Here is a 16,953-nt window from a genome sequence, read left to right on the forward strand (position 1 = left end):
GGTGGGTTAGATAGGGTGGATAGTGGGATTATAAAGCATAACTCTTTTACAGCTGTAAACTCAGCATCATATGAGGTGTGATGAAAAGGTCCTGGGACTGTTCCCCTTGTGAACAAATGGAGTGCGGCAAGGTCATACGCGTGCAGTAACTTTTGTGAGTCGTGCTGTCAACATTGGGGCCTGTGCTACACGTGTTTTTGTGACAGTGTGTACATGCGAATTCGCAATTTTACTGTGGACCAGACAGCACACATCAATCATCATTTTATGTCAAATTCAGGGAACCAGGAACCAAGAGACCCTGGAAATGCTTCAGCAAACCAGTGGCAATAAAGCAATGAGATGGGTGAGGTGTTTTGACTAGCATTCGTGCGTGAATGTCACTCAAAACACCTCAGCTGGTTAATTGGTTCATTGCCATAGGCTTGATGAAGCATTTTCAGGGTCTCCGTTGCTGACCTTGCTGCACTCCATTTGTTCACAAGAGGAACACACTGTAAAAAATGTCCGTAGAATTAACAGTGAATTTATGTAAAATCATGACATAAAAAAACTGTAAATACAAAAACAATGAAGCAGTGTGTAATTTACATCAATATACTGTAAAACTCCTCACCAAATACCACTGTTAATTTAACAGTAAGAATATGTTGAATTGATCATATTTTTTTGTAGAATTTACAAATTGTTGTAGTTTAAACACAGACAAACTGTAATACTAAAACAGAATGTGATAGTTAAAATTACATAATTGCCCTGTTAAAAAAATACAAAAACGGCCACTGTCGTGGCTCAGTCGACTAAGGCGCCATACCATGAATCTGGGGACCTGGGTTCGATTCTGACCCAAGGTCATTTCCCAGTCTCTCTCCAGCTCATTTCCTGTCTCTACACTGTCCTATCCAATAAAGGCGAAAAAAGCCCCCCCAAAAAAATATCTGTCTAGTAGATCATTGAAACCAGCATACACTGTAAAAAAAATCCTGTTGTTTTTACGGAAAAAAACTGGCAGCTGGAGTCACCAGAAAAAATCCGTAAAATATACAGCAAAACGGTAATTGCTTTTACGGTACAGCTTGTACATTTTACAGTTAAATCCAGCATATAAAACACTGGACTTCTGTTATATTTGCTACTTTAAACTGTAAAATGTACATGCTGTGCTGTAAAAGCAATTACCGTTTTGCTGTATATTTTACGGATTTTTTCTGGTGACTCCAGCTGCCAGTTTTTTTCCGTAAAAACAACGGGATTTTTTTTACAGTGCAGTCCCAGAACATTTTGATCACTCATCCTACCTACCACAGAATTAGCATTAATTTTACTTGGGAAAAAGACCCAGTAGATTAGTAATATAATAACAATGTAATATTAAATATTGACCTGACAGCTACTGATTATAGTTTTACAGTGTGTAACAGTATGCTTATATACACGATTAGCCAGCAGCTGCTTTTCTATCAAGACTGGTATCTTGTGAAAGTCCCAGAACTGCAAAAAGTTTCAGAAAATGCCCCATACTGAACCATTCAGTGAAGTAAGTGTTCTTACACAATGGGTTTCACTGTATTTGAGTTTGAAAAAAAAAAAAAAACCAAAACACACAGATTTCTTTGATTAGCTTTTAAATGGCTTTGTATTGGAATATATTAAACACTAAAGATTTCACAGTTCCTGAATAATATACTTAAGATAAGTATATTAAGCTAAGATAAAAATAAAGCCCAGACACAAACGAACAATAGCACAACATTAAAAATGTCTGGGAATAGGAAGTGCATACTTCCTATAAATCCCATTTTTATTTTTTGTATTTTTTATTTATTTATTTTAAGAACAGGTCCTTACATGACAGCGTTCTCTGAATACAATGATCTCGTAACTCTCTCTTTATGTACAAAGAAAAATAAGCACCATAAATAACTCTGAATTTTGCAGTGTTCTCAACAGGCTCTGTTCATCCCATGCCTTTGTAAGACGAAGAAGACGAGTGAGATTGAGGTCTGCTGAGGGGATCGGGGGCTGTGGAGGTGGATTAGTGGCATAGGGTGGAGGATATCATCTTACAGTTCCCCCAGGAGCAGCCACATGACCTCACTGAGCTGGAGAAGGGAGGGGAAAAAGATGTTGAACTACAGCCTGAGGTCTCTCAATGAGAACCACATGCAGAAACTAGGCAGAAAGAAAGAGGGAGGAGAGGTGAACAGAGGAGGGGTGGAGGAAGGCTGTGACTAAAGCATGTCACTCACAGAGGACTGAGCATTGTGTGGATCTCACTTGATATTTTCACCAGGCAGTGTTGAGGACAGGACGTAGGAAAAGTGCTCGCAGGAAGAGTGCTATTTGTGTCGAGCTGGGACAGACACACAGGAATACAAAGATTCCAAAGTGTCGAGAACAACTCTTTCAGCTCTACTAGTTCAGTTAAAAGAGCGACAGAGGAAAGAGAGATGTCAAGTGCAATCTTGAGAAGAAACTCCAGCAAGCAAGGCTTGCAGAACCTCCTCAGGTGAGTGTTTGAATGAGATGTAATTTAATGCTGTAGTCAGGATTCATTTTCATAGTGAAGCTTAACAGAGTGTAACAGGCACAATTTTGGATAAGTCATGTGATCTTTGTTTAACAGTCTTTGTTCTGTATGAAAGGTCAAGATTTGTTAGTAACGGATTGGCTTGAGGTTGAGATCATAAGCCTTGTGCTCCTACTTATTTCATATTTTTATAACTAGTCAGATCTTTTCTGAAGATAACAACACAACAGTTATGAATGCCACTCTTTTAGGAAAATCACTTCACCTTCAGCCCTTCATATTCATCTTAGATAGGTCACTACCAATGCTGGTAAAGACATTTGTTGAGACTTGCTGAGATAGTTTATTGTTTCTTCATGAGGTAGCGTGGAGTTGTAGACATGGGAGAGTAAGGTCAGTATTTGGTAGGTGAAAAGGTCCACTTATTAAAACTTAGCCGAAGTGACCATCTGACCTTTGTCTGGGGTGACAAAAAACAAAACGACCGTGTCTCTGAAATGGGGCTTCCAGAGGTTCTGGGGCTTGTTTGGAGTTTTAAGATTCTTCAGTTGGATTTTGAGCTTTACGTTTGAGCTTCCTCTATACATGCAACAAGTTTGATGGATACAAATAACATAGACTTGGTCTTACATATTGTGCCTTGAACTTTTCCACACTTTGGGATTTTACAGAAATGGGAGTGAATACTTCAATCAGAACTTTTTTCTTTTTATAAATTATTTTGCAAGCTGTATTAACTTTCACTTGAATATTATGAGCTATTTTCGTAGAATCATGACATATAATCCTTATTAATTCTATTTTAGTTCCAGGTCACAACACTAAAAATGTGGAAAAAAGTTTTTTTTGGGGGGGAGGTGAATAGTTATGAAATACACTATAAATTCTATAAATTTAAGTGAGTCATCATTTATCACATAACCTACATAACTCACCATACTTAAAGACCAAAGCCTCGCAATCAGCACAGTCTCATTCCTGGGCACATTTACATGAATAAGCATGACTCAGTTTGTATGAGATATTATTTAAAAAAAAGAAAACAAAACAAAACCCTAATGCTAGGGTTAAGAGCTGGGTTGGTGTTCATACACTTTCTTACAACTAAGCAATAAAATCCAACATCCCCCTAAACCTGATCTAATTTTTGCATGTGATCAGGATCTACACAGTGTCTCGAGAATAAGTTGAGAACAAATGAATAACTCCATGCATCAAGGCTGTTTTGGGAGAGAACAGAGCGCTTTAAACTCATTAGGGCTCTCACTGTATTCATATCCGCAGAAACAGGGTTTGGAAGGATCAGGTGTACTTTGTCAAAGGCATTTCATGCGGTATACACCGGTTGCATTGTAAAGGGTGGATTCTTTTCACTGGACTTTTACAGGGCTACCAGGTAGTCCTTTCTCCTAGCTGACAAGGTGGATTTGCATTCAAATGCCCAGCATTCATCTTTTTTTTAAAAAAAATTTATTACTGTATAGGTTGGACGGCACACACAGGACATAATACTCATAAAGCATTCATGCAATGCTTTTGATGCTGTGTATACATTTCACAGACATTTAAGAACCATTTCCTTGCGTGCTTCTCCTTCCCTGAGTGTGTACATAAGCAGATGAGAAATAGTGTGATTCATAACAGGCAAGTGTAAAGCAGGCTATTTGTCTTCACATACAGACGTTCTGATATAGAAACTCTTGTATATATTTCAGTATTTCACTCTTTTGACTTGAACATGGAATGCACTAGATAAATTGTGATCGGGATGATTTATTGGTAGAGTGCATAAGTGCTTGACTCTGCTATATGCTTATCAACTGAAAGCACAGAGTATACAGAGATGGATTATTATGACCTATCAGACACTTGTAGGAAGGAATTGCTCTTGCTTAAAGGAAAACAACTGCAGCTGTTAGGAAAAGTCTTCCAAGCAGCCTTAAAATTTCTGGCCTCTGTTGCGTTTACTACCACCCCACGAATGGAAACAAGGAAGTATGTCATAAAATATTACAAATAAGGAAGAAATAGAGTAAAACTGTGCCTGAAAGGTAGATAAAAACTGTTCCCAAGCACAAGGCTGATCAATAATTGACATGGGTATTTACCAAAGAGGGCATGTGATGAATCACAGTGATCTGGAGTGAATCAGTGTAGTTAGAATCCCTCGTTGGTCTGCACTCTATTTACAGAGTGTTCACAAGGATTGAAGCGTGCACATGGTAGCTGTGCATGATAGTCATCCTGCTAATGTGGTGTCCGTACAAATTTTGAGAACAGTTTTGAGCTGATATGATCATGGTTATGGTTTTTAATAATGAGATAACCTAAAGAGAGTCATATAGGGCTGAAAGCTCATCATGGTCACTGATCCACATGAACAAACTTTCTCACTGTGGATTGAGCCATGACCAAGCTGATCCCTGGCTTTTACGCTGCCCCCGCTTCTGTTTACGATACTGTGATAAGACCTGCAGGAATGTGGAGGGGAACATGGGAGAGAGGTGTTTGTGTTAAAGGGGCAATAAACTCTCCGCTATCCCCCTGGCAGGATGGTTTTACACAAGTTGAAGGTAAACAGGCCTGGCTTTTATTACACTGGCTTTTTTTGTAGAATATTTTTAGAATACCAGTGGCATAATCTATAGTAAATATTATGCTAAATACAAAACCCATTCAGTTCTTGGGCTTGAGCAAAATGCCTTATGCAGCCAGGCAAGTGGATCCTGTGGCTTTCCAGACTCCAGGCAAGACAAATGGGCTGTGGACAGTTTGTTCACTGTTGGTGTCTGGACACTCAGACGTAACATGCTGGCTGGCGTCTATGGATGTCAAAGGATGGAGCCCTCACTCCTTCACTATGTACAATACTCAAAGACATCTGAGTCCTTTGTTGCTAGTGGAGGATGGGTAAATAAAGATAGGACTATGTTTTGGAACGTGCCATTTATCGTCAGAGGGATATAGTCTATCTGTCATAACCATCTCTTTTCCACTGTTTGAATTACAAGCCTGTAGATGTAATAATTAGTGAGAGTTTCTGCACTAGGATTTTCCACAAATGCTAAATTGGTGCTTTGGATTTCCACAAGCTATGTTTCATACACGGGGGACTTGTGTGAGGAGTTTGTTGAGTCTCTACTGTGCACTGTCAGCAGGGAAACATTCAGCTGGTCTGGGTCAATAACTCTCTTTTACTCTTGAAATATGACTCACTATGTTGACATCATCTGGCTCGGCTGCTTACAGTCAACACCTCACATCTTGTGTACCCCCGATCAACTTTTTAAAAAGGGTGCATTTTTTTCTGCAAACAAAGGTAAAAGAGAAAGAAAACCTCAAGCAATTTCTGCAGAGGGTGTGTATCCTTGGCTTTGTAGGGGAAACAAAAAATGGCTTAACTTAGGTATTATGTTTTGTTAATCTGTTTTCAGCAAAATTGTTGCTCCATCTCAAAGCTGCTTACATACAAAAAAATCTGAATAGGCATAATCCTGGGTGTCATTCAGACTGGTTTTAAATTGTTACTAAACAACACATGGGCCCTCATGTGCTGCAAATATAAGTATGTTAAACAACCACCAAATGAACTTGATTACTGTCTTACTTACATAATGTCTAATATTAAAACCAATAAATAATCTGAACATACATTTATATTCCAGTTTTATATTGATCACAATAGTATAAACAGTCATCATTATTTCAGAAACATGCTGTGATGACACATTTTATTCTTAAAACCGACAATTTTCACTGAACACACATGCAAAAGACTGACCAATCTGGCTGTTCAGCCAGTAACTCATTGTGTTCTACTACAGGTTAAGGCCTGTTCTGGTGCGAATTAACAAATGCTATAATAACTAAGTGAAAGATAATGCCTGCACCTATTAACGCTCCCCCCAACCCTCACCCCTTTCCCCGGGTCCATTTTGCCTCTGGGCTTATGTGTATTAGGCTTAGAAGGCTGAATCAACAGTGTTGAGAAAGCTAAAATACATTGAGGCAAGCCAGATTCTTGTTTTTTTTTTCTTTCTTTATAGTAAGTAGTAAGAAATACATGAATACAAATAATAAAAAGTAGTCTGATATTTTTTAGGGTACGTAATGAGTAAGTACGCTGTAGCCAATGACTGGGTAAAGGCTTAAATTAAAAGGTTTGTTTTTTTATTGTGCACAAAGAAATGGAATAACAGAGCAATCTGTAAAGCTGTGGTTACTTGACAAATCGCAAGATGAATGACCTAATCTCCTTCATGACGTCAAGCACAAGGCCCATGCCAGAAAATAAATAATAAGAGAGCATAAACGGTTTGGTTGATTGCCACATGCAGTAAAAATTTTGGTTGAACTTTTGACCATTACCACATGCGTTTTCTTATTCAATGAAAATCTGAAATTTTCTTTTATTCATCCTTCCATCCCTGATTGTCATAATTAAATGAACATTTTAGAAACCTTGCAATAAGCTACAGTAGGCTTATCTGTGTTTATTATGTGACTTACAATTGTGCCAGCAGGAAATATAACAGACTGAAAGAAAAGGGGTTTTGCTGCACCACTCCATCTGGTTTGTAACCCTTTTACTCCTTCCCCTCACTTCCCAGGCTCCTTTCTCTTCCTGTGAGAATGCCTGAGGACTTGCGTTGGCTTGGTCAGGCATGCTGTAATGCTGAGAAAGACAGAGGCTAGAATGAATGTCTCTTGACAACATAATTGCTAATTAAAGAATGTGAAAGTGGTGCTAGCTCCATTCCTTATTCCCCCATATGATCATTTATGGACTTCCCTTGTAACACACGGTCTTAGCATATGCAATAAAAGCCGCTGGAGCAGATTGTGACTCTAGTGGTAAGAAGGTCTGGCATGCATTAATGGCCTATTAGTGACCTATATATGCTCTTAAGTGATTCAGAAGCCAGATTGGTGTTTATGGTAATATGACACCCAGGCACCCAGATGGAAGCTATTGACAAGTCTCTCTACACTGTCCCAAAGGGATAATCGCTTACCACAGAAGAAGAGCAGAAACTTTTCTCTGGCATACCAAGTAGCATCACTTTTTAAATGCATTATTTGAGAATTTACTCAAATAATCAACATCATGACCTGTTACACAGTATTCTGGTTTAGGGTAAACTTTCTTCCCTCCACCACAACCACAAACATGTACACACACACGTGCATACGGCATGCCCAGGCACAATAGATGTGTGTGGCATGAATGTGTGTGTATTTACAGGCTATATAAACACAAAGATGCATTAACATATCTACTCTGTGTATGTGGGATGTCTTTGCTTAGTCATGGCTGTTGCTTGACTCTGACACAGATGTTCCGTTGGCTTATTCTCTCATCCTGTGGATGTAACAGGCTATTGTTTAAAATATCATCCAAAGAAACTGTGATTGATCCAGAGTGTCACTGGGCACCATGTGGATTTGGATGGAGGGTTGTTTCTCATTTCTTATGCAGTAAAAAAAAAAAATAGACTCATTGGCTAGTAATATACAAAAACCATTGTAAATATATAAAATGAAATTGGGTGGTACCGTAGTGTAGTGGCTAGCACTGAGTCGCCTCACAGCAAGAAGCCGACGGGGGCCTCTGTGTGGAGTTTGCATGTTCTCCCCGTATCCGCGTGGGTTTCCTCTGGGTGCTATGGTTTCTCTCACAGCCCAAAGACATGCAGGTTAGGCTAATTGGTGACTCTAAATTGACCGTAGGTGTGAATGTGAGTGTGAATGGTTGTTTGTCTCTATGTGTCAGTCCTGTGATGACCTGGTGACTTGTCCAGGGTGTACCCCGCCTCTCCCCCATAGTCAGCTGGGATAGGCTCCAGCTTGTCTGCAACCCTGTACAGGATAAGCGGCTACAGATAATGGATGGATGGATATAATGAACTTTCTATTTCCTGTTTCCCACAGAGTGACTGCTCAGCGCAGTATTGAGGATGCAGAAGAGATTGAGAGGGAGCGACGACGCAGGGCCCGAGAGGCTCTCAGAAAGGAACACAGTATCACCGGCTCTCCTCAGGATAGCTCTGGACCCACTGAGGAGTGTCTGTAAGTGTGATAGTCAAAGGTGTTTTACTCATATTTTTTTCTCTTTATTTCCTTCTTTCTAATTTCTTTTACTACATGGGACCATAGCTACCCTTTCATTATTACCTAAGCAGTGAAGAATGTATAGTATGGCAGAGCTTGATAGTAGACTCCAAGGCTGTCCTACATTTTGCACAGCTTCCAGTTTTTATCAGAACAGAATAATTATAGCCTGTCTGGTTCATAGCTTTTGGACATGCAAAGAGAGAAGCAGACTTCCAACATTTTAAGTCAAGAATATGTTGTTTGAGAGCACTCTGTAATTATGGGTTGATCATAGAAGAATCTTGGCTATGAGCTTTTGAGCAATTTTGAGCACTTTCTTTGGGGACCATCACACTGTTATGCATCTTAATTAAAATTATATAATACAATTTTATGCAGCATATTGCTTTACTAGGAACATATTATTTTACAAATAACCAGCATCCAGCATGTTATTTTTAAATATATGATTATTTTATTTAATCTCGTATAATTATTCAATGTAAATAAGCTTAATCATGGGCAACATATGGTGGTGTAGTGGTGGTCAGCACTGTTGCCTCACAGCAAGAAGGTTCTGGGTTCGAGGCCAGTGGCCGACGGGAGCCTTTCTGTGTGGAGTTTGCATATTCTCCCTGTGTCTGTATGGGTTTCCTCCGGGTGCTCCAGTTTCCCCCGCAGTTCAAAGACATGTAGATTAGGCTAATTGGTGGCTCCAAACTGACCGTAGGTGTGAATGTGAGTGTGAATAGTTGTGTCTCTGTGTCTGTCCTGTGATGATCTGGTGACTTGTCCAGGGTGTACCCCGCCTCTCGCCCATAGTCAGCCGGGATAGGCTCCAGCTTGCCCACGACCCTGCACAGATAAGCGGCTACAGATAATGGATGGATGGTAAATAAGCTTAATCATCTCTGGCATGAGCTTTGCTTTTCTTTCAAGCTACTCTTGGAAATAGGGAATATATTTTCTGGGGACCAAGTACTGTATGGTGGTCTTTTGAGGACTTGTCCTAACTGGGTGCTGAAAGCTGATGCCAAGATACATTGGTCCCTTCAAGAGAGCCCAGTGCATCTATAGGTAATACTGATGTGGCAACTTATATTTATATGTCACCTCATTTATATATTGGACAGTCCTGAGGAGACTACTGTATTTTAGCATCAGCTGACAGCCACGACAATGCAGGCAAAAGTCGTTAGTCAATAGCCATACCTGGTCCCCTGGTTGGTAGGGATGTCTGGTATGTCAGTATGATGATGCTTAGTGAATTCCTTCTGTTATTAATCCGATTGTTCTACATGTCTGTGGCCCTCCTTCCAGGCCCTTTCAATTTTCTGAAAAGACCACAGGGTGCATATGTAGTCATGGAAGGTGGTGACTTTTTTGTAGTTCACCAACAATACGGCCTTGAGCAGTGATGGCTGCATCCATTCAAATGGCAAAGTCTTCTATTATAGCTTGCAGACAGAGGAATGTAAATGCAGTTCAAGCTTTATTAAAAGTGAACAAGACAAAAGGATGAGGCAATACTTGTAAACAGTAAGCTTGCTGGTTGGATGATCATCTAATGGACATAACCTGGACAAAACCCAACAGGCGAAGGAACTGGAGTCAAAACCAGAAAGACAGGATTGCAAGACAAAGAAAACAATGTCTCAGTAATGTTATAGACATGAATGCTGGAGCAAGACTTAGGAAAATAAGGGGGATAGTTGAGAGAATATAAAGGGTAGGTCTATGTACTGATTGAGAACAGGTGTTTGTGACTAGTCTGGAGACTGGGAGCAAAGATAGGTTGTTTGAAATTTTGTTGGTTGATCGTATGATAGACTGCAGTGTTTGTTGGCTGAAATGGCAGTTGGCTGAGAATCATGAGTAGTGTAGGCTGAGTGATTGAGCGAGAAGTTGGATCAATAATGGGCAAAGATGCTTGAGACATGGTGCTGAGAAAGATGCCTTAAAGTTGTCAGACATTTCTGCTGTATGTGGGGGTTTAGTCTTTTAGTTTTAATTGAGTATGACTTGAAAAAAAAATTTGTGTTATTAAAACTACTTAACCCTTGATGCTGTTTATCAGAATCATTAAAATATCCCATCCCATCTCTATGCTGCTGAAACGTGATAGTCCATATCATTCTTCCAATGATATGTCCAATCTATAATTTCAAGCTGTGTTTTAGTCTTGTTTGTTGGATTGAATGCTCCTGAAGCTGAGGCTTTGATTGGTGTTGTGCTGCAATCTTCATTCTCTACAACATGCAACATTAGACTATGAGCAATCATGCCATCTACTCTTGCTGTCATTTCAGGTGTTGTGCTATCAAGTGTAAAGTCATATCAGGTGTTATTCATCCTGACATCTGTTATTGGTGTCTGCTTGCCTGTGGCAAGAGAAGCAGTGTAACAACAAAACCACCTAAAAACTTCAGTCACACCTCAAACATCTGCTTCCTCAGATGGCGTTTGAAGTCAAACGCTGGTGTTAATAGATCGAGTGAATGACGTCAGGGTGTAGTTTTATGACTGGATATTTGTAGCTATGCTGCTGCAGGTTTTTGGGTTCCATATGTAGCTCTGCTACATGAAGTCTCCAATGGCTGTTAACTTGAACACATGTCTTAAAATGATTATGGCCATTGAACATTGTAACACCTCTGTAATGTCACCTAAATTTAATGCTTTCGGACATGTTGTGCAATGTAAAAAGAAAACAGCCGAGAGAGTCTATATGATTGTTCAGCTGTTATAAAAATTCTCCGATTTCACAGATTTTCATAGATGTTATATTATCCAGAGCCAGAAAAGCAAAAACTTCCATTTTAGTGCCAAAATTGTGTCTAAGATGTGAATTGATAAAATAAGTCCACATCCTGGGATTATCAGATTATAATAAGAGGGTTGAGAGAAAAATGAAACCAGGAAACCAAAGAGGATGTTATTATTTATTGAGCTTATTATTTAATAAATCATATTAAAGCATCCTATTAAATATCAATAAACTATAAATTATGCTGCTACTACAATAAAACTAATCGCAAATGTATGCACACTGAAAAAAGTGAAACAAAGCTGTTGTTCATTTAATGTATTTGTTTTCATTCCAGTGAATAAAAAAAATAGTTTGCTCCCATATTCAAAAGTTGTTTAAATGAATTTAAAATATTCAGGTTTAACAAAGATTATTTATAAATAATCTTTGTTAAACCTGAATATTTTAAATTCATTTAAACAACTTCTGAATATGGGAGCAAACTATTTTTTTTGTATTCACTGGAATGAAAACAAATACATTAAATGAACAACAGCTTTGTTTCACTTTTTTCAGTGTACATTAAGTAATAAAACCAATGTATTTGGAGGCACTGTGGCTCAGTCGACTAAGGCGCCATGCCATGGACCCGGGTTCGATTCTGACCTGAGGTCATTTCCCGATCCCTCCCTGTCTCTCTCCAGCTCATTTCCTGTCTCTACACTGTCCTATCAAATAAAGGTGAAAAAATCTTTAAAAAAAACAATTTATTTATTTTAATTTAGGAAAATCTGAAATAATTGCTTTGGTTCAATCATCAGAAATTGGTTTACATGAAGTTAAATATTTCAGGTCAAATCAAATGAATTATTTATATTGTATAACACTACAATATTAGGTGTGATCGATTACCTCAATTTTTTTAATTTGAGCCAATGTTTAATTTTTTTCAGTGTAGTTACGAGAGTAAGGAATGCATGCCTGTACCCGACAACACATCCTGAGAGATTATGAATTGAAGTTTCTGGCTTTTTTTTGTGTGTGTGTGTGTGTGTGTGCAGCTTTGAGAGCGAACTGAAACCCAGCAGCTCTGGAACACTAGAAGAGGATGAAGGTTTCAGTGACTGGACTCAGAGGTTGGAGAGGGGAAGACGGGTCAGGCAGGAGGAAAACGACCCTAGAGAGGAGGACATGGAGGTGGAAAGAACCATGAACGGAGGAAGCAGAAGAGAGGAGATCTGCTCCACTGCACTAAATCAACAGTATAGGGGACAGGGTGAAGTGGAAGAAGCGGTGGACTACATGCCAGGAAGGAAGAGCAGTGAGAAGTGCATGCTGTTTGGAGAGAAGGCAGGCAGCCTTAGGACCAGAGAGACACCAGAATGGAAGGAAGATTTCATCAGAATTAACAAGAGACAAGAGGAGGAGCCACACGTGGAGGATAAGGTAAGAGCTGAGGTAGTATGATTCTCTAAATCAGTTTTTATATTTGTATATCTAACAGAGAAAAATCTATATTATATTTTTGTCTTGGCTAACTTATCAGGTGAAAGAAGTGAGAAAAGAAGTGAAGGTCTCATATACATCTAAAGTTTTCCTGCAGCAAGATAGAACACCCAGCACCAACAATGAGGATCCTGCTGGAGAGGAAGTGACATCACATCTGCTCAAATCTAGAAAGACTACAAGGTGAGTTTCATGTTATTGAAAGAATATTATTATGTAGAACATTATTTAATGCTCTGTATATGATATCTATAGAGTTATTTATATTTTATAGAAAATCCAGGTACTGCCCAGTGGTTCTTCGGAAGGGTAAGAGTTCTAGCTTTTTAAGAAGAACCTTTTATGAAAACCCTCTTTTATAGAGGTCGACATAAACATATTAACGTTTCTGCTGAGTGACAAAACTAAAAATCCTTTAGGTTGCTAAACTGAACCTTCATTTGTATATGTAGTTTTGACCCTGTAAGGAAACCTATTCTGGAGTTTTTTCCCCCACACAGCACCACAATACACATCAGACTGTTACACACCATAGTTCTGGTTATTAATTGATCATTAATATAGTATATGCATTAACAAACTTTGTTACTTTAAGCATTACTTATGGCTTATTATATCACAGCACTTTTGAATGCTTGAATCTGATTAGTCAGAAGGTGTCGATTAATTTTCTATAACAGCATGGCTCTGACAGTAGTCCTGGTTGCTCATTCTAGCATGTTATCATTTCCACAGTAACAGCTTACACAGGGACATGAATGGCTGATGTTAGTTATAGAAACTTTGTTTCTATAAATGGTTAACTACCATATTATGTCATTATTAACTGGCTAATAACTTTTTTCCCCTAAAGGAATATGTGTGAATTCCCTGGAGGAGCTAAATAAATAAACAAAAAACGATGCTGTATTGTCAGACATGGCTTCTTGCCAGGGGACTTCCAAAAAAGCCTGCTGTGACTGCTATTTCATGTTCCTCCTTCCTCGTGTTCTTCTCCAGCAGGATCATAGGTCAGGGCTCAGAGTTGAGGGAACAGGCAGAGGCCTGTCTGGAGACGGAGCAGAAGTTGGAGAAGATCCGGCGGAGCCACCAGGAAAAGGAGAGTCAGGAGCTGGAGCAGCTTCGCCAGCGGCAGGCTGAGGCTGAGGTGGAGCTGGAGGAGCTCAAGAAGAGGAGAGAGGAACGCAGAAGAGTGCGTGAGGAAGAGGAACGCAGGAAGGAAGAGGAAGAGCAGCAACGTCTTGCAAAGGAGGAGGTGACAGAAAATAAAAGCACATACAATTACACTATCTGTTAACATATTCAGGACATTCTATACTGTAAAATGAGAGCAATATATGTGGTTTATAATAATAATAATAATAATAATAATAATAAATGTATGGAACGGCTCACAGGAGGAAAAAAGGCAGATGAAGGAGGATATTGAGAGGAGAAGGATGGAGGCAGCTGAAAGGAGGATGAAGAGCCTGAACATGTCCTCCTTCGATGGGGATGAGTCATTCAACCCTCTCAGTCCAAAAAGTCCCACTTTCAAGGTAAATAACAAAGAAGTACTGTAGGTAGCCCAGACTTTGACTATTTATATGCACTGTAAATGTAACTTGATGAAATGGAATTGATTAAAAGATCTGTTTTTCCAGATGATAAATTCCATTTCTATTTGTAAGTTGCATGTGTGTGAGATGATGTGTGTCCTACGGTTTTTCCTGAGTGGTTTTGCCAATTTTTTTGCGCTTTATTGGATATAATTTAAGTGCATGTATACTCATAATAATAATTAAAAAAAAGGTTCAATCTTGAAGGCATCTTTGACTTGTCCCTCTGGGGGAACCCATACAGCTTCTATGTAGAAGCCTACTTTAAAAAATTTGAATAAATAAATAAATAAATTTAAGAAAAGGTTACAACTCTTAACTAAAGAGCCTTTGAGGAACCATTTTTTCTAAGAGAGTAGTCTAAGGCTACGTTTACATTACGTCGAATCAGCGGATCATCAGATTAATGTTCTTAAAATGATTCGCGTTTACACTAAAACCGTTAGCCGTGCACACAGCAACACCAATACGCGGATACGCTCGGCTCCGCAGGCATCCTGCGCTCCAAATCACTCCGCCCTGAACAGCGAGTGCCCTCTGGAGGGTGCGCACTCCGGCCCTGCGCAGCTCACAGAGCGCGCGAGTGAAGTGAACAAGCCACGATTCGGGACTGAGCCGCTGTGTGTGAGATCCCAGCGCATATCACTTATTACTTGCAAGTGGAAGGATGGCAAGCCTAAAGACAATCATAACTACACAATGGGCAGTATTTGCATCAGTATTTGCAGTATTTTCATACTTTTATACTCTTTAATGAAAGGTGATACAAGGCGGAAGTCTGCGCCGTTTTTCAGCAGTCGCGTCACATGACCAACGCCAGCGAATCAGGAAGGTGGATGTCACAGTGACGTTGTCCAATGAGACGCCAGCTAGAGCTCAGCACAGCGTATTCGCGTATTCTCAATGTTTACACAGCACCGGAGCTGATACGATCTAGATTGAATACGTGGACGCTGGCGGATTCCCGTTTCCCCGCTTTTTCAGGGGGGTTAATGTAAACGGACAGTGCATCCGCGAAGAAAACGAGACAGATACGGTCTAGTGTAAACGTAGCCTTAGAGATTGTGCTGTTTTAACATAAATTATGCTTTTCTGTGTAAGTTTGTACTGCTGCTCACTCTGTGCTCTTTGTGTGTTTTATTGTACAAGATCTGTCTGAGATCACTCGCATACATCACAACTGACCTCATACTGTGTGGCCTTTGTTCAGTTTATCTTGTTTCACCAGCAGAAAAAAATGAATATTTATATTTATTCTGTCCACATTCACTGGATATGAGCAATTGCGCGCTCTGATTGGCTACTCTACTACTAGGATATCAGCTCATATACTATGAATAGAGAAAAACAAAATGGCGGCACGTGTTGCTGAACCAACCGAGGATAAAATAAAAACTCTACTCGAAAACAAAACCCCCAAAAATACAAAAAAAAGCAACAAAATATGGAATAAAAGTATTTGATGGTAAGAACATATGTTTTTATTTTTCAAGAATTATTATTATCGCATTTTTAACAAATTGTCATTTCACCAGTTTGTTTACATTCTAAGTGGAAATGATTTTGTCGGACGTTTTGTACAAAGTTTTCATTTATCAAATTTGTAAAAAATAAAAATGCTCAGATTCTCAAAATCCAGTGAATGTCGATAGAATAAAACAGTTATTCCACTCAATCTCATTGTACATGGCTTATAGCTGACTCAGCACTACGTGCCTCATTGGCTATCAGCTCATGTATGACTCGATTTCGTGGAATAACTATATATATATATACTCTCATTTTATATATACTCTTGTAATCTTAGACTTAAATTGGTGTGTGTGTGTGGTTGTAGCTTTATTATGTTGCTCTATGCCTCTTTGCTAAAGTAGTACGACTGCATGCATCTATCAAATTACAATAATCTATAACTTTAATGTTTAAAATTTTACACATTGCTTTCTGAAGGGATTTTCATAATTAACTATATCTTATATATCTCAAGCCAAATTACATTCCAAAATATGACAAATGTATGGTGGCCTGAGAAAATCCTTCATATGGTGATTATTTTATTTTATACAAATAATATATATACAGGTTTTCTTGAACTATGGTTTTTTTCCCAAGTAAAAGTCTAACATTTTCAAGTCTGGTTAGCATGTGAAGTCTGGATAGATGCACAGATTGTGAAAAAGTCAATGCTATTTATTGATTTAATTTGCATTTAACATGTACTAAAAACAAAAATAATAAATATGTTGACTCATATTTATCAAAGATTATTAGTTTACGGTGTAAAATGAGTATTCAGTGTGATCGTAAGCATCAACCATGTGATTTTTCCTAGTCTCATTTTCTGAGGTAAATGCCAGTCACAGCATTTGATCAACTGGAGCTTCATCATTGATCTTGACTCAGATGATCACTTTTACATCAGTACTAAAATGATGGCTGATTAATTCAGTGACTTTTGTTCTGTTGGTGACTGACAT

At 38.9% G+C, this 16,953-nt stretch overlaps 1 protein-coding gene across 5 annotated transcripts in view; it reads left to right on the forward strand.

Annotated features, from left to right (window-relative positions):
* The first annotated feature begins 2,184 nt into the window (after positions 1-2,184).
* Positions 2,185-16,953, forward strand: part of lsp1a (lymphocyte specific protein 1 a) — a 29,926-nt gene continuing 15,157 nt past the window's right edge. For 3 of the 5 annotated variants that reach the window (XM_060915044.1, XM_060915046.1, XM_060915048.1), the window contains exons 1-6: positions 2,186-2,509; positions 8,462-8,599; positions 12,434-12,818; positions 12,919-13,061; positions 13,878-14,133; positions 14,276-14,416. In XM_060915044.1, the coding sequence (XP_060771027.1) occupies positions 2,451-2,509; positions 8,462-8,599; positions 12,434-12,818; positions 12,919-13,061; positions 13,878-14,133; positions 14,276-14,416 (1,122 nt within the window). In that variant the 5' untranslated portion in view covers positions 2,186-2,450. Of the gene's footprint in view, positions 2,510-8,461; positions 8,600-12,433; positions 12,819-12,918; positions 13,062-13,877; positions 14,134-14,275; positions 14,417-16,953 lie in introns of all 5 variants that reach the window. The other 2 variants (XM_060915045.1, XM_060915047.1) reach the window with 1 other exon arrangement.

The sequence above is a fragment of the Neoarius graeffei genome, chromosome 2, assembly GCF_027579695.1.
Source record: "Neoarius graeffei isolate fNeoGra1 chromosome 2, fNeoGra1.pri, whole genome shotgun sequence".
In the NCBI taxonomy this organism is placed as follows: Eukaryota; Metazoa; Chordata; class Actinopteri; order Siluriformes; family Ariidae; genus Neoarius; species Neoarius graeffei.